Raw genomic sequence first — 23,360 nt, forward strand, 5'->3', positions numbered from 1 at the left:
CAGACACGCTTGCTGAATGCTGAACAGAGTGGACAGGGGACAGCCAGGATTCGGGAGGCTCAGGGTCTCTTGTTCATTCATTCCCAGTGAAGTTCTTTCTCTGCCCAAGGCCACTGGGTGTACCTTGTGAGGTGACAATTATAGATTGGGGACCTGGCATACGCATTGTTCCCTGAATGCGGTCCCTCCTGTACTTACCCAGCTTCAGGACTTTGCCCACACTGTCCCCTCTAGCCAGAGGACTCACCCCACCCGAGGCTCTGCCCACACTCTCACCTCCTTCACAGATGCCAGTTTCTTTACCGAGAGTCCCCAGCCAGAGCCACTCGCACCTCCATGCTCCCAGGTTTGTTGCCGTCACAGTCCTCTGCCCACTGGGGTCTGCTGAACGCCGGTTCACCTACCCGGCCGGTAGTTCCTCCAGGGCAGCCAGAGTCTCAGCCGCCTTTGTGGTTTCGGTGTCTGGAGTGGGATTTGACACCCAATTAGTGCTCAGTTAATCTTTGACTGAGAATGAATAACACTTAAATAGATCTTCCTATGTACCGGACTATTTTTTTTAAGTGTGTATATGTGATAACTTTTACTCCTCAAAATAACCCAGTGAAGTAGGTGGTTTTATTACCTGCAATTTGAAGATGAGGCCACTGAGACAGAGGGAGCTTAAGTGACACACCCAAGACCACCCAGCTAGTCCGTGGATCAGCCCAGGAGGCAGCTGGGCTGTGGGGTCCACACTGACACCCAACTGATCCACCACACTGCCTCTGGGGTGTGACTCCAGCTCAGGGAAGCCGCCCTGCATAGCAGGGTGGACGCCTTTATCATTGCCTGGAGAGAGAGTGCATGGCTCATAAGGGCAGCCCGGCCCCAGCTCCAGCCCCTCAGATTAAGTCCATTTCCTTAGTGTGGTCTTTCCCCCCTTTCCCACCCTTCTGAACTCAGGACTCCTGACATTCTACTTGGCATGAGTGGGTTTGATCCCCTCGAGGACAGCAAATGTTTTCAGAATGATTGCTCTGCCACATAGACCCCAAAGATATGCATAGCTTCATGGAGACCCTTGGGCATCACCTTCCCTATCCCAGACCTCAGTTTCCTGCTCTGGGAAATGGGCAGACTTGCTCAAATCACATGGTGTGACCTTTGGTAAGGATTCTGAGCTGCTCCAGAGCCGACACCGTGTCAAGTCTATTTACCCGAATCTGTCTGTGCGCCTGCCCTCAACAACCAGGTGACCCTGCCCAGGGAACTCGGGGCAGGGATGAGGTTACAGTCAGGCTGGGGTGTGTGTTCCTTGCCCCTTGGAGCAGTTCCTTTCTCGAGACCTGGGGGCAGCCTGGGACAAGGAGATAAGCAGGCTGATCCCAGGAGCCTGGATGGACTAGGCGCTTGTTTTGCCACCTGACAGTGGGTGGGGACGCTTGTCAAAGGCTCTTTTTTGCAGCAAACAGTCGACGGCGTCTGTCCCACCCCTTTTGGCTCACGGAGCCACACAGCCGAGGGCAGGGGGTTCGGGTGGGTTAATGGGGGCGGCTGGCAACGCCCCTGCCAAGTGCAGCCAACAAGTGGCAGCTCGCAGACCAGGCTGGGCAGGCTGCAGTGACCCGGGTGGGGGCAGCCAATGAGCTCCCGGGCTGCAGTGGCACCACCGGGCAGCCTGCCTGTCTTTGGTTGGAGCGGCAGCAGGAGGGGCCTGGGGCCACCAGTCAGGGCTGCTGTGCCCTGTCTCTGGGAGGCCCGGGCAGATCTGCTGCTCCATTCACGTAAAGCCCTACTTGGGCTGCCATATTTCGAGCTTCTCCAGCCCTCTGGGGGAGGAGGGTGGCTGGGAAGGCTGTGCAGCCAGAGACGGAAAGAAACTTGGAGAACTTTTCCCTTGCCCTGGGCCAGGGTGGGCTCGAGCTCCGGGCTGGGGAGAAGGGAAATCTGCTGGGCTCACAGCAGGCCTGATGGAATCAGAGGGATGGAAGGGAGGGAGCAGGACCAAGGGGAGGCAGGGGCTGTGATCGTGGCCCGGGCTGCCCACCCTGGACTCGCGTCAGGGACCCCAGGGCCCTGGCCTAATTGAGCCTCTTACCCTTTGCGGGGATGGAGTCAGCCCTGGAACAACACTTGTGACTGAAGCGGCTGTCAGCTGGGGCGAGGGGACATTCAGGCTTGCCACCAAAACTCCCGGTGGTATGGGCTGGAGTCAGCAGCAACAGGTGCTTATGCCCTGCTCCCCACGCAGCTCAACCCCCTTGCTCAACACAGACCCACCAAGGCCAAACAATCACATAATAAACATATATTTATAGATATACAATTTCAGAATTCTATTTCAAGAAATACAGCTTCTCAGTGGATCCATTAGGATCTATGTTCTTATTGCACATGGCTCAGCCCGTCTAGGGACATCTACTGAGACCAGAGGGTTGGGGTGGTGGGAGCCGAGCACCAGGGCCACCACGGGCAGGGCGCTCTCACCCACATCCAGTTCTGAGCATCTCTTTGGGCGGGGGGGGGGGGGGGGGGAGAGGGGGGGCCGGGCGGGGAAGGGCGCTTCATCACAGGGCAGGACCTTGTTTAAAAACCGTATTTGACATTTCTCCTCAACCAAGCTCCTTTTCCCAGCAAGAATCCTATTTGTTGGGGGACTTTTATAAAAAGAGCGAAGAAAAGCTCTGGGAGGGTAGTGATCCCCTCCTGGCTGGCAGCTTGGGGTAGTAAGGCTTTGGAGGATGGCAGGCTCAATGACACACCCACCACCAGAGGAAAATTTGGGAAAAACGGTAATTCCAAAAGGCCCAGTATAAACTGTGGGAATAAATAAAACCTCCCTCCCTTGCCCTGGCAGCAACTGCTGTTTGGAGAAAAATCCTCATTTGAGGGTGACCATAAGAAAACCCTTCTGGTTCAGGTGCATCCTTTATCCAACGTGCAAGAGAAGGCCGGGTGGCATCATGTCCACGGAGGGTAGAGACAGAGGCGCCCACGGTCATGGACTTTCTTCAGGAGTCGGCTTCTGCCCCAGCGTCCCGGGCCCCACGTGGTTGACTCTGGGAGGAAAAGCCTTCTGGAGTCCTTGGTACATGGCTTAGGAAAAACCAGTAGCAACAATGGGGCTGTGCCCTGGGGCACCTATAAGGCAAAACTCACATAGGGACTAAGCGGGGAGGTGGTCAGGCAGAACCTGGCTCCCCTCTCCAACACTGCTGCTCTCAGTGGCAGTGGGGGCAGGGGGGTCCCGGGCACCAGGACAAAACAAAGCGCCCACCTGAGCTGGCCAAACTTGCGGTGGGTGGTCTCATCCCCACAGGCCATCTGGGGCCTCTACCATGACTCAATACTGACCTGGCATCTGGCCCCAGGAGTCCTTTCTTCCCCCGCAGCCTGCTCCCCTCCAGTTTAACCATACAGCTGGCAACCTTCCAAGTTCTCTGTAGATTTATGCTATCATGATTACTGCTGCCATCAAAAGCAGGCTGGGCTTGAGGGGAACGTTACAAGCTGTGGCCCAACTTTCCTCATGCTGTCAGCTACGGCTAATGTCTAGCCTTTGAAGGACCAGGCTGCCTTCCCCAAACAGGCTTTGTTTTCTAAAACAGGGAAGAAATCAACTCAACAACCAAATCCCTGCATAGTTTAAAAAGTAGACTATATCTCTATATATCTCTATATCTTTATATGTGTTATTTACATATAAATAGATACATACATATACACGCATCTATAAATTACATTCTACAGAGTTCTCTTTCCTCCTCCTCTCTATCCTTGGCCAACACCTCTGATTACCTCCACTGAGGTGACTGGTGGTAGCTCCTGGGAGGGGGGAAGAAAGGCAGTTGGGTGCCCCCTCCCCAGCCCTTCCTACAGACATTTGCTGCAAGTTTTACATTCTACTTTCGTTGTCATGGTTTCTGTATCCTAGGAGAGAGCCGATGAGAAGCCTGAGCTTCTGCCAGCCCTGGGAGGAAGGGAAGCAGCCCCATGTCAGGTTTTCCTGTCTGTCCTAACAGCTTTCTGCAGTTACTGGGTGAGAGAGAGGGCAGTTGTGCAGCGTCCGGCCTCCAATTCCATTTTAATTTTTTTTCTTTTTTTGTCTTTCCTTAAATATACAGTTCGTCACCTTGGCTCAGTGCATGTCACCACAAATTCTCCAGGGATTTCATAGTCTGGGGAGGAGAGTGGTAACAGTTAGCTTGGCAGTTACGTGCCCCAGAGCCTCCAGCTCAGCCCACACTAACAAGCCAACTCCTCGGCCCTGTCCGGCGCCGCCCACCTCAGCCCCTGCCCCGTCACCCTCCTGCAGCCTGTTTCTCTCTCCCAGAGGCACCAGCAAACGGCCTCTAAGCAGAGTCTGTAGCTGGATCCCTGCTGAGGGGACACAGGCAGAGGAGGGGGTGGGCAAGCGGACCAACACAAAAAAGAACCATTAGCGGCTCTGCCCACACTCCTCTGGACTTGGTCCAAGCTGTCCCCTCTGGCAAATGCTGGGAACAGAGCCTGCTATCCACACACAGGGGTAAAGGAGGCGGGGAGCCTGCGACCAGCACCTTTTTTCCCCACTCATTCTGTGCTAAGGGTTCTCTGTTCCTTCGACCCTGAACTCATGACCTTCTGTTCCCTTCTTCTGACCACAGGTGAGAGGCCTGGGCGGGCCGGATGCCTGCGGCTTCCAGGTGCAGTGGCGTTAAGAGTGCCTCTGACCCCACCAGACAAGGACCAGTCTGGGGGCACGCGCCCCTCCTGCTCCCAGCCTGTCGGCTCCCCCCCGGGGCGCTGTCTGGCTGCCCAACCACCTTGTTCCATTTCCTCCTGCCTGGAAGGACAGGGGAAGAGGAAGGGCTCTCGGCCCACCCGTTCCCACGTGGTTCATCCTGGTGTCAGCAGGGGAGTGTCGGGGGGGCTTTCGGGGGCCCAGTAATACTCGGCAGCCTAAATCCCAGGGCACAGATAATAGTCTGCTGCACTTGGGAAAGGGCCATGGGGGACTGGATGGCTGAAGTAGACCAAGGAGGCATGAGTGGCCCTCAGCAGCAGTCTTGGGCACCCCACAGCTCCAGAGTCAGCAAGCAGGGTAGGGTGCTGTGGAGGAGCACTGAAGGGCACTAAAACTGCAGTTTCCCAGCACACCCCAGAGCTGTCCCAACTCTGCAGGCTGGAGGCCAGGCTGGGGACAGGGAAACCGTGCCACGATCACAGGCTCCCTCCCTCCCTCCTCCCACCCTCCTCTGCCTCATGACCAAGGCCAGAGCTGCCAGGAGTTGCAGGGCAGAGGAGGCCCTGGCTCATACTTGGACCTCGGTGGCAGGCGGGCCCAGGACTATCCATGCAGGGAGGCCTGCACCTCTGACAGTCGGTTACAGCTCGGGGTGCCCATCTTCTGTGCTTTGTGGTACATGTCTGCGTCGCCAAAGTAGCGGGCCCGGTACAGCAAGCCTTCCTCTGCAAAGCAATGTGGCAGGGTTAGGGCAACCTCTAAGGCTGCTACGATGCCTGCTTGGCCTTTTCGGGAGGGGAAAGGTAGTTACAGGCCCAGGAGCTGGGGCAGAGCTGGCTTCCCTTAGGGTAGACCCTGGAGAAGGAAATATGGTCCCACCTTGGGAGCAGAATAGAGGCCCCTTTCTACAGAGTATAGGTGAGGCCAGCCAAAGAGAGAACCTGTTATTCTGGTGAGACGGCCCCAGGGTCCCACGGATAGATCCAGATGCCCAATCGGTGGGTGGGGAGGAGAAATGTTCCAATCTCTCTCTACATACTTACCTGCGGCAGCCAAACAACAGGCTGATTGCAGTGATTTACCGGAAGCTGGAGGACATCTCCAGGTGGCTCCTGGCTCCCAGCCCCAGGGAAACACAGGGGTGGAGGCCGGTTCTTGGCTAGGACATGGCTGGCGCAGGGCAGTGCCAGGTGCTGCGCCCACAGATCACTGGGGGAGCAGGGCTTTTTCCTTCCCTGCTCTCAAGCTTTGTGCCCCCAAACACACACACACACACACACACACACACACACACACACACACACACACACTCTCTCTCTCTCTCTCACACACACACACACACTCTCTCTCTCTCTCTCACGCACACACACACACACACACTCACTTTGCTGCTTCTCCTTCCAACAGTTGTTTCGGAGATTGGCAATATAATCGTCTTCCACATTCCGTTCAACCATTTTGAGGCTGGAGCCTGTGTACTCCTCAGAGAACGTGTCTGCCACGTAGTAAACGACGTTCAGGTGGTCAGTGACTCGCCTGTGGACGTGGCCCACCGACCTGGCCAGAAACAGACCAGGCACAAAGTGGGCTTGGGTCCCCAGGCCCAGGGCAGCTCTAGGAATGAGTGGGGCTCCCAACAGGAGGCGCCACACAGGCCACAGGAGCAGCTGCTTCCTTCCCAAACTAGAGCAGGAACTCCACGCTACCCAAATGAGGGTGTGGAGAAAAGGCAGGGGGTCCCTCCCGTATGAGCGGCACAGACTATGGCAAGGCCTTCCTCAGGCTCTCTGCTTACCACACCGCTGCTGGGGCTTCTGTGGAGAAGCCCCTCTCTGGGAGGGCCTGGTCAGGGAAGGAGGGAACCCGGAGCGAACACAGGCTCCACCTCTAACGAGCTGTGTGACCTGAGCTCCCTGTGCCTCCATTCCCTCATTCATCCCCTAAGCCAATCGTTGCTAAGGGCCTGCCTGTGTATCCAGGAGCTCCCAGTATAGAGTGAAGAGTCTCAGGAACAAAATGACAGGAAGGATTCCAAGGAGTTGTATCCTTCCATCTCTTGGATTCTATCTTCCAGCTCCAACTGCAGGCTCTGCAGGCTCAGGGAAGAGCCTCAACATGCAGACAGGAGTTAGTGCTCTGGTGAGAACAGCCCCTGTCTGCCCATTCTTGCCTCTCAGCTCTCGGGCTGCAGAGAAAAAGGCTGGCATCAGGCCACAGAGCGCCTGTGCCCTGGTGTGGGTCCAGTGGACCGACTCTGCTCCCTGCTGGCTGAGAGGGATCCTGCCAGGCTCCCAGGCAGAGCCAGGCCACTAGATGGGAGCAGAGGGCTTCCAGCAATAGAAGCTGAGCACCAGCTCTGTATCAGATCCTGGGCCAGGTGCTGGAAATAAATGAGGGGAGCTGATGCTTTAAAAGGGCAAATAACTTGCCCAAGTTCACTATCGGTGGTTGAGACCATATAGTCATTCAACAAATGTTGTCAAGCATTTCTAATGAGCCTGGCATTTTATGTGTATTACTCATTTATTTTTCATAAGCAGGTAGATGTTATTATTCTTCCCATTTTATAAATGAGGAAACCAGGGCTCAGAGAAGTTATGTAACTACTCCAGGGTCACACAGCTGCTTAGTTAGTAGAGGAGCTGGGATTCAAAGCCACCCTTGCTCTGACTCTAGAGCCCCTGTTCTTCCCATGGCCCCAGGGCCCCCAACCAGAATGGAAGAGAAGTGGTTCTTATTTCAAGGCTTGCAGATAAGATCGGGAGAGTGTCATGCAGCCTGTGAAATCATATGCAAACCAGGTGTATGTGCAGTGTTCTCGGGAAAAGATCTGCAGGTTTCATTGCATTTTCTTAGGGTACTGTGATCCTTACAAGATCAAGAACCTCAGCTTAACAGGGAAAGTCTGGATTCTAATCATCTTTCTGCATTTTGATCAAGAACCTGCAGGACGAGGATGGGAAGGAAGGCCCCTGATGGGGGCTGAGACTCAAAGGCCCCTGTCTACCCACCATCCCGCCTCACCCCAGCTGCAGGTACTCACGGTCTCAGGCTGAGGCTGTAGGGTGGACTGGAAACCATGAGCTGGCTGAGAGCTGACACGAGGATCAGGATGAGGATGGGCATCAGCTGGACAAACACCCCCAGCCCACCCTGGAGGGAAGAGCCAACAGTCACCCAAGCTGGACCTGGGTGGGGGGCAACGCTGGCGGCAAACGCCTCCAGCTCCCCCAGCACAATGGAGTCCAGGTGGTGGCAGCCAGCTGCCATGCAGATAGGCCATGACGCCGCTCCCTCCCTTTCCCTCCCACAGGTCCCCAAAATACAGAAACTCCTCTACCTGCCAGTTTCCCCAGATAAAAACAAAGCAGCAACTGGGGTTAAATGCTGGGGTGGGAGGTGGGTACACGTATTTACTTGTGAGAGAATACCAAAAAAAAAAGCGAACAGAAGTGTCTGCCTTCAGGGCTTCCCTGGTGGCGCAGTGGTTGAGAGTCTGCCTGCCGATGCAGGGGACACGGTTCGTGCCCCGGTCCGGGAAGATCCCACATACTGCGGAGCGGCTGGGCCCGTGAGCCATGGCCGCTGAGCCTGCGCGTCCGGAGCCTGTGCTCCGCAACGGGAGAGGCCACAACACTGAAAGGCTCGCGTACCACAAAAAAAACAAAAAACAAACAAACAAAAAAAGTGTCTGCCTCCAGACACTTGGGAGGCAGGGCTGGAGGGAGACCTTCCCTATATACACTCTTCTGAATTCTGAACCATATGACTATATTACCAATTTAAAAACTGCCAGTTAAGAAATTACAAATAAAAAAATATGTTCACTGTGTGATAATCTGTGATTTAAAAAACTCTTCTGTGTGTTAAATACACACAAAATAAAAGTTTAAAACATGGATAAAAACAGAAGGCCACGTTATCAGAGCAAAAGAGAATCCCTCTGCCTGGCATAATTTTAAATATTCTGCAACTGTCCGCAGTATTTTAATCTTAGCTAACTGCTTTAATTTTAGTCAGCCAGCTGGTCTTATAATCTGTGGCATTCAAAATATGTTTGATACACTGTCTTGTTATAGTTTTGTATACATTTTTTCTAATAAATTTTATTTATTTATTTATTGGCTGCGTTGGGTCTTCGTTGCTGGGCACAGGCTTTTCCTAGTTGTGGTGAGCAGGGGCTACTCTTTGCTGTTATTTATTTATTTATTTATTTATTGGCTGCATTGGGTCTTTGTTGCTGGGCACGGGCTTTTTCTAGTTGTGGCGAGCAGGGGCTACTCTTTGTTGCGGTGCGTAGGCTTCTCATTGCAGTGGCTTCTCTTGTTGCGGAGCACAGGCTCTAGGTGCGTGGGCTTCAGTAGTTGTGGCACACGGGCTCAGTAGTTGTGGATCGCGGGCTCTAGAGCACAGGCTCAGTAATTGTGGCGCACGGGCTTAGTTGCCTTGTGGCATGTGGGATCTTCCTGGACCAGAGATTGAACCCGTGTCCCCTGCACTGGCAGGCAGACTCTTAACCACTGTACCACCAGGGAAGTCCCTGTATACATTTTTAAAGAGTGCTGAAAAGAAGCAAGAAGAGCCAGCCCTATGATGTCATGCTTTCAATTCTATCATTAAGTTTAACTTTCCGTTGCTTGGAAAATGTCACTTAGGACTTAATCAAATTGACCGGGACTTCCCTGGTGGTGCAGTGGTTAAGAATCCGCCGTCAATGCAGGGAACATGGGTTCACACCCTGGTCCCGGAAGATCCCACATGCCGCAGAGCAGCTAAGCCCGTGCACCACAGCTACTGAGCCTGCGCTCTAGAGCTGGTGTGCCACAACTACTGAAGCCCCCGCACCTAGGGCCCGTGCTCTGCAACGAGAAGCCACCGCAATGAGAAGCCCGCACACCGCAACGAAGAGTAGCCCCCGCTCGCAGCAACTAGAGAAAGCCTGTGCACAGCAACAAAGACCCAATGCAGCCAAAAATGAATAAAATTAAATCTTAAAAAAAGGAAAAAACCCCAAAAGAACAAATGGACCTCACAAAGGCCATTCACACTGGAACCTGCCTGCAGGTAGAGAAATTTCTGCATTACGTTCCCCAGCAGAGGCCATGAAACCCCCACTCTGGCCGTGGGTGCTGGGCAGTATGGTTCCCTCTGGTGTCCCTCAGCAGGATGGCACGGGGGGGCCAAGATGGCTTCCTGGCTTAAGTTCTGGGGGCACTGCTGCCGCAGAGTGTCAGCGAGGGGTATCACTCCCCAGCCCAGGGCCCATCCCCTCGGGTGTCACCGGGCACCCTCCCCATCCCCTCCCCAGCGCTCTCCTCACTCACATCACCCTGGTTCTCCCTGCGGTCCTGCCTTTGATGGTACGTGTAGCGCATGCGGCCGTTGCTATAGACATGGACGTTACCTGGAGGGTCAGAGGGACTGAGTCAGGAGTGGGGCTGCTGGGAACGGGAGAGGCTGGCATCCAGTCTCCCACCATCACCAACAGGGAGGCCTGGCTGTGGGGACAGCGGGGGGGACTTACTAGATGGGAAGCCACCTCCAAAGAACATGTTGAAGAGGTCTTCAGGGGAGATGTCAGCTTCAAAGCCGCGGTGGAAGTCCCCGTGCCCATGGCCGTGCCGGGCTGCCTGGCTCTTGTCATCGCCGAACTGGTCATACTGCTTCCTTTTCTCTGGGTTGCTAAGTACTGCGTATGCTGTGCCAATGGCTAGAAAGGAGGTAGAAAGGTCAGGCCCGAGGATGCTGGGAGTGCGGCTGGAGGCGCCTGTGGCAGCCAAGCACTCACTTCCTTCAGGTACTCAAGTGCTGCTCTAGGAAGCAGGAGTCCTAGGGGCCAGCAGGAAGTCTGGCTGTTGAGCAAGAGGGGGCTGGTGGGGGACATGCAGGAATACCTCTACGTGAATGCGGGCAGCCTGGGCCGGGTGGAGGATTAATGCTCAGGCTCCTTGCTCTCCACCTCGCGATGACGGTCCGATTTTTTCTACACGCCAGGCCCTTTATGGGCATTATCTTTCTTACTCCTAACAGCCCATCTCCATTTTACCAATGAGAAAACTGAGGCTCAGAGAGGTGTAGTGTCAGCTCACGCAGGTCTGATGCTGCAGAGCCAGGAATCAAACCCAGGTGTGTCTTGCTTCAAGTCGGCTCTCTGACTTTATGAAAACCACCAAAACGCCCCCACCTCATCACTCTCTCTTGGGGTGTCCAGTGGGATGGGGCACCCCCTTTCTGGAGGGTATGTAATCTTGAAGTCATAGCACGACATGAGGGCTGCACAAACATGTGGTGTGCTGCTGTAAACTGGAGAGCAGCAGGAACTCCCAGGAGGGGCCACGTCCCCCGGCTCACCACTGCTGGCGGTGTGGCAGGGCGAGCCCTGTCTTCCCTGGGGTCCAGGTCCCAGCTGCTCTTCCTTGGCCCAGCCCAGGGGCCTCCCCATTAGAGCCCCCGAGGTGGGAGGCCTGTGCCCCGAAGGCCCCAGCTCCGAGCCCTCCTTCGTCTCTTGCTCCTTCGCCAGCGGCCCACTCTCTCAAAGGAGGAGGTCAAAGCTGCATCTCTTCACAACCTGCAACCCCTGAGAATAAGGAGAATGTTCCTCCTCTTCCCATTGTGACAGGCCCCGAGGCCAGGTGTGGTCTCTCAGTGCCTGTAGTGCAGGGCTGCAGGCAGAGGTCAGGGCTGGAGAAACATTAACCACAGCTACCCTGCCTCCCCAGTCCCATTCTCCTTCTTCCCCTGGGGCTGGCGGACCAGCAGTGGGGGAAGATGCCTGCAGACTGCCTCACTGGGGACCAACCCCAAGCAGCCTGCAATGGAGCACCTGGGGCAGCGCTGTGAGACGGCACACTGGGTCTTGGGGTCTGCTCTGCCACAGACTCCCCATCTGGCTGTGGTCCCAGCCCCCGTACTGCACAGCACCCTGCTTGGGCCAGACAGGGCTAGTCACCACGCCATCGCCCAGAGGGAGTGAGCCTAAGATCCTGAAGGTCCCACAGAGGACAAGGTGGGTGTGAGAGAAGAGATGTCTGTGGAACTGCAGCGCCCAGCAACTCAGTGCTGGCACAGAGCCCGCACGTGTGCCTGATTTGTTCAGTGAAAATATAAATGATTAAAGGGCAGCTTATCATTTCAGCCAGAACTGAAGCACCCACCCCAGAACCAACAGGCCCTGAGGCCAGAGAGACTTTCACGTCCCCCCAGGGCAGGCCCTAGGCTGTGTGTGGTGTGAGAGGGAGGGTGTGTGTGTGTAAAGAGGCCGGGGTGGGTTGGCCATGGCTGCTGGTGCTGAGGAGGCCAAGCTCTGACTCAGGGCCACCTAGTTTCTCAGCACAGGGAAACTATTACCAAGATCCCAGGATGAGGACGTGAACACGGGTGAGTCAGGAGGCCTGCTTCTGCCCCTCAATCACCATGTGACCTTGGAGAAGACACCTGGCCTCTCTTGCCTCAGCTCCCCGCCTGTAACCCCCGGGGATTGAGAGGCAACGAGAGTGGCGCCATCTGTGCTCTGACAGACCATGTGGCTGGAGGCGGCTACTAGGACCTTCTTCCCAGGAAGCAGCTCCTGAGCTGGGAGGACCTGAGCCACTTCCCAAGGCCATTTCCTGGAAAAGCCCCTTCTCCCTCCCTCCCCCATCCCTCCCTCCTTCCCTCCTTCCCTCCCTCCTTCCCTCCTTCCCTCCCTCCCTCCCTCCCCTCCCCCTCCCCCTCCTCCCCCCTCTCTCCCTCTTCCCCTCCCTCCCCCCTCCCCCCCCCTCCCAAGGACAGGCGATCAGAACACCCAAACACTAGGGAACCAGGGCCGGCTCACCTTTGAAAGCTTCAGTGGCGCCAGGCGCACGGTTCTTGTCAGGGTGGAACTTGAGGGCCAGTCTGCGGTAGGCCTTCTTCAGGTCCTCATCTGAGGCCCCTCTGCTCACCCCCAGGATCTCGTAGTAATCTTTACATTGCTTGACCCTAGAGAAGAGAGTGGAGCTTGGTGGGGGACCTCTACGTGGAGAAACACGTAGGGGAGGTGTGGCGGGCGAGGAAAGAGTAGTGTGGGTGCACAGCTCTGAGCAGGCTTGGGGACCAGCAGGACAGGCCCAGTAGAGACAGCAAGAATACACTCAGGATTTAAGAGGGGACAGTCGCTGTTTTTGCCAGGCCAGGAACCATTTCCCTGAGCTAACAGCACCCTCACTGCAGGCAACCACAGAAGGACTGTCAGTGTCCGTCCATCAGGGGCTTCTGCCCAAGGGCAGGTGTGTTCCAGGCTCTGCCAGCTCTACTCTCCTGGCTATCCGAGTCTGAGGGGGTAACAGAGAGGCCAGACACGGCAGGTGTCTGTTCACCCCATCTCAGGGCCCTGAAGAGATGCTGTTTCTCTTCCACTAATTCTTATTCCTGGGCTCCCTGGAGAACCCCTGACTCTTGGCCCACAATCAGTTTCTATTGCTTATAACCCATGGGCTTGTCTGGTCAAAATCCTGTCTGGTCAGAAAGATGTAAATTTGGCAAATGCTTTTATGGCAAACTATAGTCATGCTGGGTCACACAGAGGCTGAACCCCAGGCCTGAAGCCTGCCAATGTCTTCAGTAGCAGCCAGGACCATGTGGGAATGACTGCAGAGGGATTCCCGAGGCTGGCTGGTAGGGAGGCCTCAGGAGAAATGGGAGGAGTAGCTACGCCTGAGAAGCCTTGGCTGGACGTCTCAGCCTGGTAGTGAGCTGCTCTGTGCAGGGTCGGCCCAAGCCTCGGAGGGATAACCGGCTCCTGTCTCCACTCTACCCAACACAGGCTCTGATCTGAAAGGGCCTTTGTTGGGGGCAGGAGTGTGGGTTGTGGGAGTATCTGGAGGGGAGACCAGGCCTCATCTCTGACAAACAGGGCTGTGTAACGAGGCCCAGGACCTGCTGGCCAGTGGCAGAGGAAGCCGGCAGCGTCAGCATTTCCAGCCTCTGCTGTGGGTTCTCTTGGCGGGAGGAACAGTGGAGCCCTGAGGCCGGCACTCCAGAGCCTTGTGGGAAACAAGGAGAGGGTCTGGTGAGCTCGACTTCTTGAACCTCCTCCAGCCTTAAGACCCTCCCAGGTGAGGTGGATGACAGGCTGCAGGAAGCCTTCTCTAGAGTTGAAAATGTCCCAACACACCAGGCTCTGGCCCCTGCCTGCCGCCCAGCCCTCTACCTTTTCACGGCCGCTACTTGTTCGGCAGTGTAGCCTTTGGTGCTCTCTCCTCCTCCGGCTTCACCGTTGGCCGAGGGGGTGCCGGCCCCACCTGCTTTCCTATGGGTCGCCTGGGTTGCCTCTGTGGGTTGTGGTTGGTCGCTGGCCGACTGTGGTTTCTGGTTGAGGGACTCGATCAGGGCTGTGCAAAAGCAAGGAAACTATTCAGGGCTCCTCCTCCAGCAAGGTCATGTGCAATGGCTGAGGGACTGCCTGGCCCTGGGAGATCCCGGGACCCCCGCATCCCACCCAGTCTTTTTCCCAACGAAGGTTGCTCCTTCCCTGACTTGGGCCTGTGGAGGGCTAACGGGATAGTTGCCTGCTCTCTTAGGATCCACAGTTCTTAGGGTATAGATCTTTTTTTTTTTTTTGCGGTACGCGGGCCTCTCACCGTTGTGGCCTCTCCCGTTGCGGAGCACAGGCTCCGGATGTGCAGGATCAGCGGCCATGGCTCACGGGCCCAGCCGCTCCGTGGTATGTGGGATCTTCCTGGACCGGGGCACGAACCCGTGTCCCCTGCATCAGCAGGCAGACTCTCAACCACCAGGGAAGCCCGGGTATAGATCATTTTTAAACTCAGCATAAAAATAAACCATTAAATCCCAAAGTAATGTGTTTAATAGCCACCTTCCATTGAGTGAGAAGATGGGCAAAGTACTCTGTAATGGGGATTCCACTTAGCAGGACCATCTGAGTCAGCTGGGATTGGTCGGAAGGCTTCCTGGAGAAGGCTTCCTCTCCCTTAGCCATGGAGAGGAATGGGGGGGCAGTGATTCTGCCCCAGAGGGCCAGGGGTGGTGTGAGACTCAGGACTAACATCTGCTGTGCTCACTGCTTGCTATTGCTCACCTTTCCCAAATGGCTGGCCACATCAAATGTCCTACTTCAATGTTCATAGTCTATACAGGGCCTTAGCTGTCACCCTCAGAGAGGGTCACAGTTATTCAAACCCAAGTCCTTGGTGCCTGCCGACGCAATGAGGAAAGGCCTATATCTCTGGCAGGAGTCCCCTGTGCCCATTTATTACAGGCACAAAACCAGCTCTGAGCCCCCTAGTCATGCCTGGGGTACAGCGCCCTGGGAAACCAGGCATCTGGACCACTGCAGGGACCCAGGACACCTCTGTGCAGAGGAAGGATGGCAGCACAGTCTGGATGGTCATCAGCTTCCTTCTCAAATGTGCCAGGTGCTTGTGGGGCTCCAGGCACCGTGCTGGGTGTCAGACACTCTCTACTGCGATGCATGTGGGTCTCACCCCAAAGCCTGGAGCAGGGCTCGCTGAGAGCAGAGCACTGGGGCTCAAGTGGACCACTGTGTCCTGAGCCACCGCTGTAAATTCACGTGTCCTCACTGAGTCAGCAGCTGGGAAATCCCAATACAGAGGCTGACAGGTGAGCCTGCCCTGCATGATGGGGTGGAGAGGCCCCTGTAGCAAAGCCTGAGAAGGCACTCAGAGAGGAGAGAGTGATGAGTGCTCACTGAGTCAGCAGGCCTGGACACGGTGCTCTGCATGTATTCACCCATTTAATCTTTTTTTTTTTTGCGGTACACGGGCCTCTCACTGTTGTGGCCTCTCCCATTGCGAAGCACAGGTTCCGGACGCGCGGGCTCAGCGGTCATGGGTCAGCGGTCATGGGTCAGCCGTCATGGCTCACGGGCCCAGCCGCTCCGCGGCATGTGGGATCTTCCCGGACTGCGGCACGAACCCGTGTCCCCTGCATCGGCAGGCGGACTCTCAACCACTGCACCACCAGGGAAGCCCACACCCATTTAATCTTGATAGTGACTTTACAGCTGGGTCTTATTACTGCCATCCCTGTTGTAAGGGAGGAGCTGCGTTTGATCACCTTGCCTGTGGCTATACAAGATGAGTAGCAGCACTTAAATTCCAGGATGTCCAGCTCCTGAAACCATGCTCTTGACTACGTTGCTATCCCAGAACACACGAGCCTGGCAGGGGGAGCCCCTTCCAGCACAGCTGTTCCAAGAGAGAAGTTCATTCACAAAGACCCAGGTTTCAAATCTCAGCTCAGCCACTTCCTAACACTGACCCTGGCTGATCTGTGAAATTGCTCTGAATCTCGCTTTCCTCACAGTAGATAAGGATGAAATGAGATGTGTATAAGCACCTGGCACAAAGACTGACAGAGAGTAAAAGTTTGAAATGAGGGGCTGCTAATACTGTGACCTGGGCTGATGAACTGGCTGGCCAGGGAGGTGAGGGGACCCAAGGTGTGGGCGCTGGGGAGCTGCAAGTCTTAGGAAGGCGAAGTCTCAGCACCCAGCTGGCTTTGGACCCAGTTGTAACCGTGAGACGTCAGGCCGTCCCAGGCTCCAGGTCTATGCCAGGCACCAAGGAAATGGCAAAGGAAGAAACCAACAGGTAAAGCGATGCTGATCAAGATGGCACTGAGGGAGGAGCTGGTTTGCTGGTTTCCTAGGGCTTTTAAAGAAGCTGTTTATTTCGATTTCTCTGGAAGCCCCAGTGGTCCAGGCTGATGCCCTAAGGACAACGTGACCAGCCATTCCGTTGCTGTAGGTGCACAGGAGCATCAGCCAGGAGATGGGATGGACTCTCTCCAGTACCTTTCAGGGAAGAGTCTGGAAGCTTTTTAGGCAGTTACACGGAATCAGCCCCTCTAATTTCCCTACACTGCAGAAAGAGAGCCTAAAGGGGAATGGATGTGCTCTGGGTCACACACAACGTTCCTATTTGAGGTGGCAGTTCAACATTTCTGGTTGTCGACAATTGTCTCTCTTGTGGCCTGGACATCCCCTCTGCTAGGCCCCGAATGTGACCGCCTCGTCCTGTCTCACTGTTACATCCATCATGGCACAGTGGCTGACAGGCAAAGTAACAAAAGAGTAGGAGACAGAATAGCTTAATGTGGCGATGGAGTTAGACAGACATGACTGGGTTCAAATCCTGACTCTGCCGCTTCCCAGTAAAGCTGGCAGACATTTAAAAAGAAGGGAAATTGGTGGAAGAGACCAAAGCTGGGGTGGGAGCAGTAGCAGCTCAGGTAGATGTGAGAGCATTTCTACGGCCAAAGCTACTAGGGGAGGCCCCTCCTCAAACCCAGACTGGAGAGTCAGACTGCCCGCTTCAAACCTGGCCTGCCACTTGCTATCAGAGTCACCTTGGACAAGTTAACTTAGCTTCTCCATGTAAAACTATCTTCCTCAAGAAACTTGCAAGAGTAAATCAGTAAATGAGTGAATGCTTACAAAGAACTGAGCACAATGCCCAACAAACACTGTGTCATCTGTTACTGTAACTTCATCTCCAGGTGTCTCCATGTACCTGCAGTGCCCAAGCTAAGTGAGGAGAGGGAGGCTGGATTAGGGAAAGAGCCTGGGAGTGGGGGTGGACAGTCTGGGGCCTTTGCTAATTAGCCACATGGCCTTGTCAAGTTATCTAATTCCTCAGTGAAGACACAGTCCCTGCCCTCACAGAGTTGTTCAGGGGGGTTAGTAAGATTCTATGAAATAAGGTAAATGGAAGGACTGATCGCACAATGGGGGGTGCGCTCAGTCCTTCGACAGACAGCCCCACCCTGGACCTTGCCAGCCCTGGTACATCCCTCATTCCTGGACCCTGAATGCCAAACTCTCTCAGCTACCAATCCTCCCTTCTCCCGTGCGCTGGCCTTCCTGACTTAGCCTGGACCCCAGAGCCAGCCATTGCATAGAACCCTGGGCAGCCTTTGGCATGGACCTGGAGTCTGGGACGGCCTGACATCTCACGGTTACAACTAGGTCCAAAGCCTGCTGAGTGCTGAGACTTTACCTTCCGAAGCCCTGAGTTCCCCAGTGCCCCACCTTGGGATCCCTTACCTCCCTGGCCAGCCTGCTCCCGTGGCTGGCCAGTTCATCAGCCCAGATCACAATATTACCAGCTACTCATTCTGAACTGTGTCAGTCTCTGTGCCAGGTGCTTCCACTGAATCTGAGGCAGCCGAGCTGTCCTCCATGGCTAACCCTCACTTTGTACACTGGGGAAACTGAGGTCTGCAGATGTTCTCATCAGCTCCCTGGAAAACACAGTGCCTTCCATCATTGCCTGCAGTGAAGCCAAGGGCTACCAGGCTGCAGGGGCTGGATAGAAACTCTCAGAAAGGGACAGACTGGCCCCCTGCCCTGTGACTTCCCAGCTCAGGGCCCTGCTACACCTGTCCAGCCCTCGGTGCCTCCCCACCCCACCTCCTGTGGCAGAGTTTCAAGTCCCCTCACATCCTTTCACTGTGAGGTCCCCTGACCCTTTGAGGTTTCTCTGAGCCTCCTCTCACCCCAGCCCTCTGCCTGTCCTTCCACTTCTCCAAGACCAATCTTCCCCCATGCTATTACCCCTCTCCCCTTCATTTCTTGACCTGCCCTTTTCCCACGTGGCCTCTGCAGCAACTGACAGTGCTGCTCACAGCCTCCCTGACACATGGCTCCGTGGCTCCCTGGCCACTGCCCTCTCCTGGGACCGCCTCTTCCTGCTGTTGCTCTAGCTCACTCTCCTGCTTCCTCTGTCTCTGCCTATTGCCTAAGGGCAGATGTGGCAATGGTTGTGCCTGCAGCAGCCTCTGCTACACGCGTCACACTTTCCCACAGTGACCTCAGCCAGGCGCAACTCCAATGAGCTCCATCCAGCTGATGACAGCAGACTTTCACCTGGAATCGGGAGCTCTCTCCTGAGCTCCAAGCTGACAGCTTCTTTGGAACATCCCACAGGCACCTTGCACTCTGCCCATCTCTTCCCACCCATGTTCTTCAGCCTTGGTTTCTTCCTGGTCACACAGGCTTGAATTCTGAGTCCCTATTTCTCCTCAGCATCCTTCTCTCACAGAAGGCTCGGTACCTTTCCTCCAGTGACTTTATCCTGATCCATGCTGCCTTATCTCAGGTCCTCGTAACTCCTAACCCACACAAGGTAAGTGTCTCCCAACAGGTTTCTGCCTTGAGTCTCTCTTCCCACTCATTAACCCTTTATGCTGTTCTCTATTTTTTTTAAAATAAATTTATTTATTTGTTTGTTTGTTTTTTATTTTTGGCTGTGTTGGGTCTTTGTTGCTCTGTGTGGGCTTTTCTAGTTGTGGTGAGCAGGGGCTACTCTTTGTTGCAGTAGGCGGGCGTCTCATTGTCGTGGCTTCTCTTGCTGCGGAGCACGTGCTCTAGGCACACGGGCTTCAGTAGTTGTGGCACGCAGGCTCAGGAGTTGTGGCTTGCGGGTTCTAGAGCACAGGCTCAGTAGTTGTGGTGCACGGCTTAGTTGCTCTGTGGCATGTGGGATCTTCCCGGAGCAGGGCTCGAACCCGTGTCCCCTGCATTGGCAGGCAGATTCTTAACAACTGCGCCACCAGGGAAGCCCCTATGCTGTTCTCTTTTTAAGAACAGTACCCTTATCTTCCTCCTGCTATCAAAAACTTCAGTAGTTTTTCCATTAACTACAGAAAAAAGTGAAAATATCCTGGCACGGCAGGAAAGAATTCCCACCATCTGGCTCCATCCTATTTTCCAACCATAGTCCTCTCTGCACTCAAATTACTACCGCCACAGCCTCCACATCTTGTTAAACTCAATCCCTTCCCCCACACCTCTTACAACTTGCAGCCTCCATGTCTTTTTCCCCCGTATGCCCTTCTCAAGTCTCCTACCTTCCTCCAAAGTGCAGTTCAAATGCGGCCTCCCATCCTACTCCCTGAAGCCTTCCCTCGCTGTGATCTACAATTATTTTATGTCCCCGTCATGATACTGCTTATAGTGTATCCTCCACACCGCCCCCAGCCCCCATACTCCCCTCCACCTCAGCAGACTGAACTCATGGAGGGAAGGGACTGGATTTTTCACATCCATCTTTAAGTTCTCAGCATCTAACACTGTGCTTAATTTTTGTTTAATCACAGCTCTTGTTTTATGGTTTGCAATATTACGTTTTCTGTAACTCTGTCTCCTTCACTAGATTGGAAACTCCTTAAGGTGAACAATCATGTCTTACCGATCTTGTTATTACCACTTAGCAACAAGCAGAGACTTTACAAATGAAAGAAAAGAAAGAAGTCTTTGCATTAAATGCATATCCGGAATGAGTTCAAACTTTAAACATCAAGTGTAGACAACTACCTAATATTTTTTAACCAAGCTTTCCCCATCTCAAGCCCAAATTACCCCCACATCCTTGTCAGCTCAGTGCAGGGCTGCAGATGGCACAAGGTGAAGTTCACAGAGAATCACGAGCCATATACTCTTTTCAGAATAACATGAATATGACAAATATGCAGCAGGTCACTCTTCTGCCTGAGCAAATTCCAGTACTTGTGCCCCAGGAAGGACACCCATCCAAGCACCTGAACTGGACGAGGGGGCTTGCTGACAGAAGAGCTCCACAGGCCATGTTGTTACCATCCTTTCTTGGCTGCCTGTTTCTGAACCCTTGAAGTATCAGAGTCAGAACGCTGAGAGCTGGAAGCCCCCCCTGCCCCATATAGAGGGCTCCCCTTTTACAGAGTGTGATTTCACAGAAAAGTTCCTTGAGCAGGTTACCTCAGGAGTCCTGGAAAATACAGACTGAAACTCTCTCTAAGGCAAACAGGCCAAAGACCAACCCGCAGAATCAGGAGGGAGAAAAATTCAGGCATTCCAGGCTGCCTCTTCCACCACTATTACCCTTTCTCAATTGCATAACGCAGGTAAGAAGGGTTGGAAGGCTGACTGCTGCTGTTCAGTTTCACTTCATTCCTTTACTAAACATGCAGAGAGTCACAGAACTTTCCAATTTCTAGCTGTGTAATCCGGGTAAGTCCCTGGCCTCTGAGGTATTTCCTCATCTATAGAACAAAGATAATGATCTTTGCTCTGCCTCCCTGATAGAGCAGGCTCAAGAGAGAAAATGCACTGAAAGAGCTCTCTAAACTGAAAAGCACTATGGGTATGATTGTTATTCACATTATCTGTGCCAACCCTCAAATTTTCCAGTTGAGGAAACCCAAGCTCAGAAAGATCACATGGTAGCAGTTAGGATGAGAACCCGGGTCTTCTGAGTACCTGCTACACGCCACTTTACTAAGTGGTAATTGCAGGCGCAAACTCTGTATGTTTAATGGACAACCTCTTTCTCCCCTCCAGCGTGTATGAAGAAAAACTCCAAAGAAGACTTAGGTTAAAGAAAAAAAGGGTTCCTGGGTAGAGGAAGGTGATCAGTAGTAGAGACAACCTCACTATTCCCTCTCTGGTTTGGAAACAGTCTAGGGCCGCTTAGCAGCCTGTGGCTGTCCAGCCGTCCGTATGGCCGGCCATTGATGGACTCTTGGGGGCGAGGGTGGGTGGGGGAGGGTAAGGCCATCGCTCTGAGTCTCGCAAGCGGGAGAAGAGTCTCCAGGAGGGAGTGAAGAGCCCGGTCTCAGGACAGACGCTCCAAGGTGGTGTGTGGAATGTGAAAAAGGCAGGCTCTAGTTTGGGGAGGGTGGTCCCTGGCCCTCGCCCGGAGACGTGCGAGGGAGTGAAGATATGGAGATGCCTTTTCAGGCCGTCCGAAGGTCGGAAGTCCTCTTTCCCTCTATAGAACTCATTCTCTCCTTCAGAGGAGTTATCTTTATTTTCCTGAACTATAATATTTCTCAGGCCGGCAACTGGCCTTGGGCCACCGAAAGGCCCCTTGGGAAAAGTAGTTTCGGTTTCTCTTCCATGTAAGTTCCTTTCGCCCCGTCTGCCAGCGCCTCTCATTCTTGGGAATTCCAAATCTCAGAGCGTTCTGCAAGCACCTGGAAATCTGAAGTCGCTGTCGCCCCTGTCATCAGGTGTCCAGCATCCCGGAGAGGCGTGGGAGCCAAAGACTACACCTCCCGGCGGCCACCGCGCGTCTCAGTGCGCAGGCGTAGCCGCGCCTCGCCACCCCTCCCCCTCCTCCAACTGCTCCTGTCGGTCCGTTCCCGTATTCCCCCCATCAGTTCTAATGTCCCCTCCGTGTCTCCGGCACCTCACACTCACCGCGAACTCGCGGCGTCGGGTACAGCCGCTGCGCCTTCTCCAGGAAGCGGAGCGCCCGGTCAGGCTGGTTGCTCTGGATGGCCTTGAGGGCGATGCTAATACAGCGCTCGGCTTCATCCTTGTTGGATTCCATGGCGGAACCAGAGCGCGGAACCAGGGAGGGGGAGGCCGGGAGAGCGAAAGGCTGAGCCAGCACCCGGCGCGTCGCGGGGCAGGCGGTCGCAGGGTGATGACATAAACCCTCCGCCCCGCCTTTTCCGAGATTTGAGCGAGGGCGGAGGCGCTACCGTATGTCTTCTAAGAGGGGGACGTCAAAGTGAGGCGCTAAGGGTGCAAGACCACATTCCTGGAGTCCAAGGGGGCATATTCGGAGGTCTTAAAGTTTTGTATGCTTGCGCGTTCTTGGTAGTAACTCTATGCGTTTGAGACGAATGTCTCTTATTTATTCATTCAACAGATATTTATTGAGTACCCACTATTTGCCCGGCTAAGTATGCCGTAGGTGAACAAAACAAAGCCCCTGCCCTCATGGAGCTTACATTCTAGTGTGTGTAGTGGGGTGGGGAGACGTCCAATAAAGAGATATATCCAAGCAGTGATTGGCGCTTCCCTGGTGGCGCAGTGGTTGAGAGTCCGCCTGCCGATGGAAGGAACACGGCTTCGTGGCCCGGTCCAGGAAAATCCCACATGCCATGGAGCGGCTAGGCCCGTGAGCCACGGCCGCTGAGCCTGCGCGTCCGGAGCCTGTGCCCCGCAACGGGAGAGGCCGCAACAGTGAGAAGCCCGCGTAACGCAAAAAAAAAAAAAAAAAAAAAAAAATTAATAAATGCTATGCAGAGAAAAAGAAAAGATAAAGAAATAAAGGGACTGAGAGTGGATGGTGCTATTTTAAACAGCCTGATAGGAGAAATCTTCTCTCAGAAGCTGTCATTTTAATAGAAATCTGAATTCAGGAGAGAGAGAGAGAGAAAGCAGGTATTCCAGATGTGACTACCTGGAAGAAAGGTGGTCCAGGCAGAAGGAAGAGCAAATACAAGGGCTCTGAAAGGGAAATTTTCTTGCTGAGTTATTACAGATCAACAGGAGCATGTAGGATTCCACTGTAGAGTGGAATCCAGTTCTGTCACGCTTTTATGCCTACCGATCAATCCAGTGAAAGCAGTCTTATCAACGTTACCAGTGACCCACTTCGGCAAATCCATCAGTCATTTCTCTCTCTTTAAAAAAAAAACAACTTATTTTTGGCTGCGCTGGGTCTTAGTTGCAGCATGCTGGATCTTTAGTTGCAGCATGTGGGATCTAGTTCCCTGACCAGGGATCAAACCCTCTGCATTGGGAGTGAGGAGTCTTAACAACTGGACCACCAGGGAAGTCCCCATCAGTCATTTTTCAGTCCTTATGTGGCCTTCCCAGCGAGATTTGGTAAGAGTTTTACTACAGGTGAGAGTTCGGGGGCTACTACTATAATCCGGG

The 23,360-nt window shown here is 54.2% G+C and overlaps 1 protein-coding gene across 2 annotated transcripts; it reads right to left on the minus strand.

Annotated features, from left to right (window-relative positions):
- Positions 1 to 2,379: 2,379 nt before the first annotated feature.
- DNAJB12 (DnaJ heat shock protein family (Hsp40) member B12) lies at positions 2,380 to 22,109 on the minus strand. 2 transcript variants are annotated; one of them, XM_082673277.1, is made up of 9 exons: positions 21,888 to 22,109; positions 13,878 to 14,058; positions 12,522 to 12,667; positions 10,233 to 10,418; positions 10,033 to 10,112; positions 7,752 to 7,861; positions 6,093 to 6,265; positions 5,336 to 5,433; positions 2,380 to 4,160 (listed from the first exon to the last, which is right to left on the minus strand). In XM_082673277.1, exons 1-9 carry the CDS (start codon positions 22,018 to 22,020, stop codon positions 4,131 to 4,133), a joined length of 1,137 nt encoding a protein of 378 aa, XP_082529403.1. In that variant the 5' UTR covers positions 22,021 to 22,109; the 3' UTR covers positions 2,380 to 4,130. The 2 variants fall into 2 exon arrangements, with proteins under 2 accessions (XP_082529403.1, XP_082529404.1); XM_082673278.1 differs by having other exon boundaries at positions 5,283 to 5,433; positions 21,888 to 22,093.
- Between the last annotated feature and the right edge of the window lie 1,251 nt (positions 22,110 to 23,360).

This window comes from Grampus griseus (assembly GCF_964374135.1).
Source record: "Grampus griseus genome assembly, chromosome: 16".
Taxonomy (NCBI): domain Eukaryota; kingdom Metazoa; phylum Chordata; class Mammalia; order Artiodactyla; family Delphinidae; genus Grampus; species Grampus griseus.

What these genes read in the sequence shown, in the direction of transcription:
- DNAJB12 (XM_082673277.1), bottom strand. Translation starts at nt 22,020, where the DNA reads ATGGAATCCAACAAGGATGAAGCCGAGCGCTGTATTAGCATCGCCCTC. An exon ending in CGCCACTGAAGCTTTCAAAG is followed by an intron (nt 10,419 to 12,521) that starts GTGAGCCGGCCC and finishes CCTCCTTTCTAG; the next exon opens with CCATTGGCACAGCATACGCA. An exon ending in GCTGTAACCGACTGTCAGAG is followed by an intron (nt 4,161 to 5,335) that starts GTGCAGGCCTCC and finishes TCTCCTCCCCAG; the next exon opens with ACTATGAAATCCCTGGAGAA.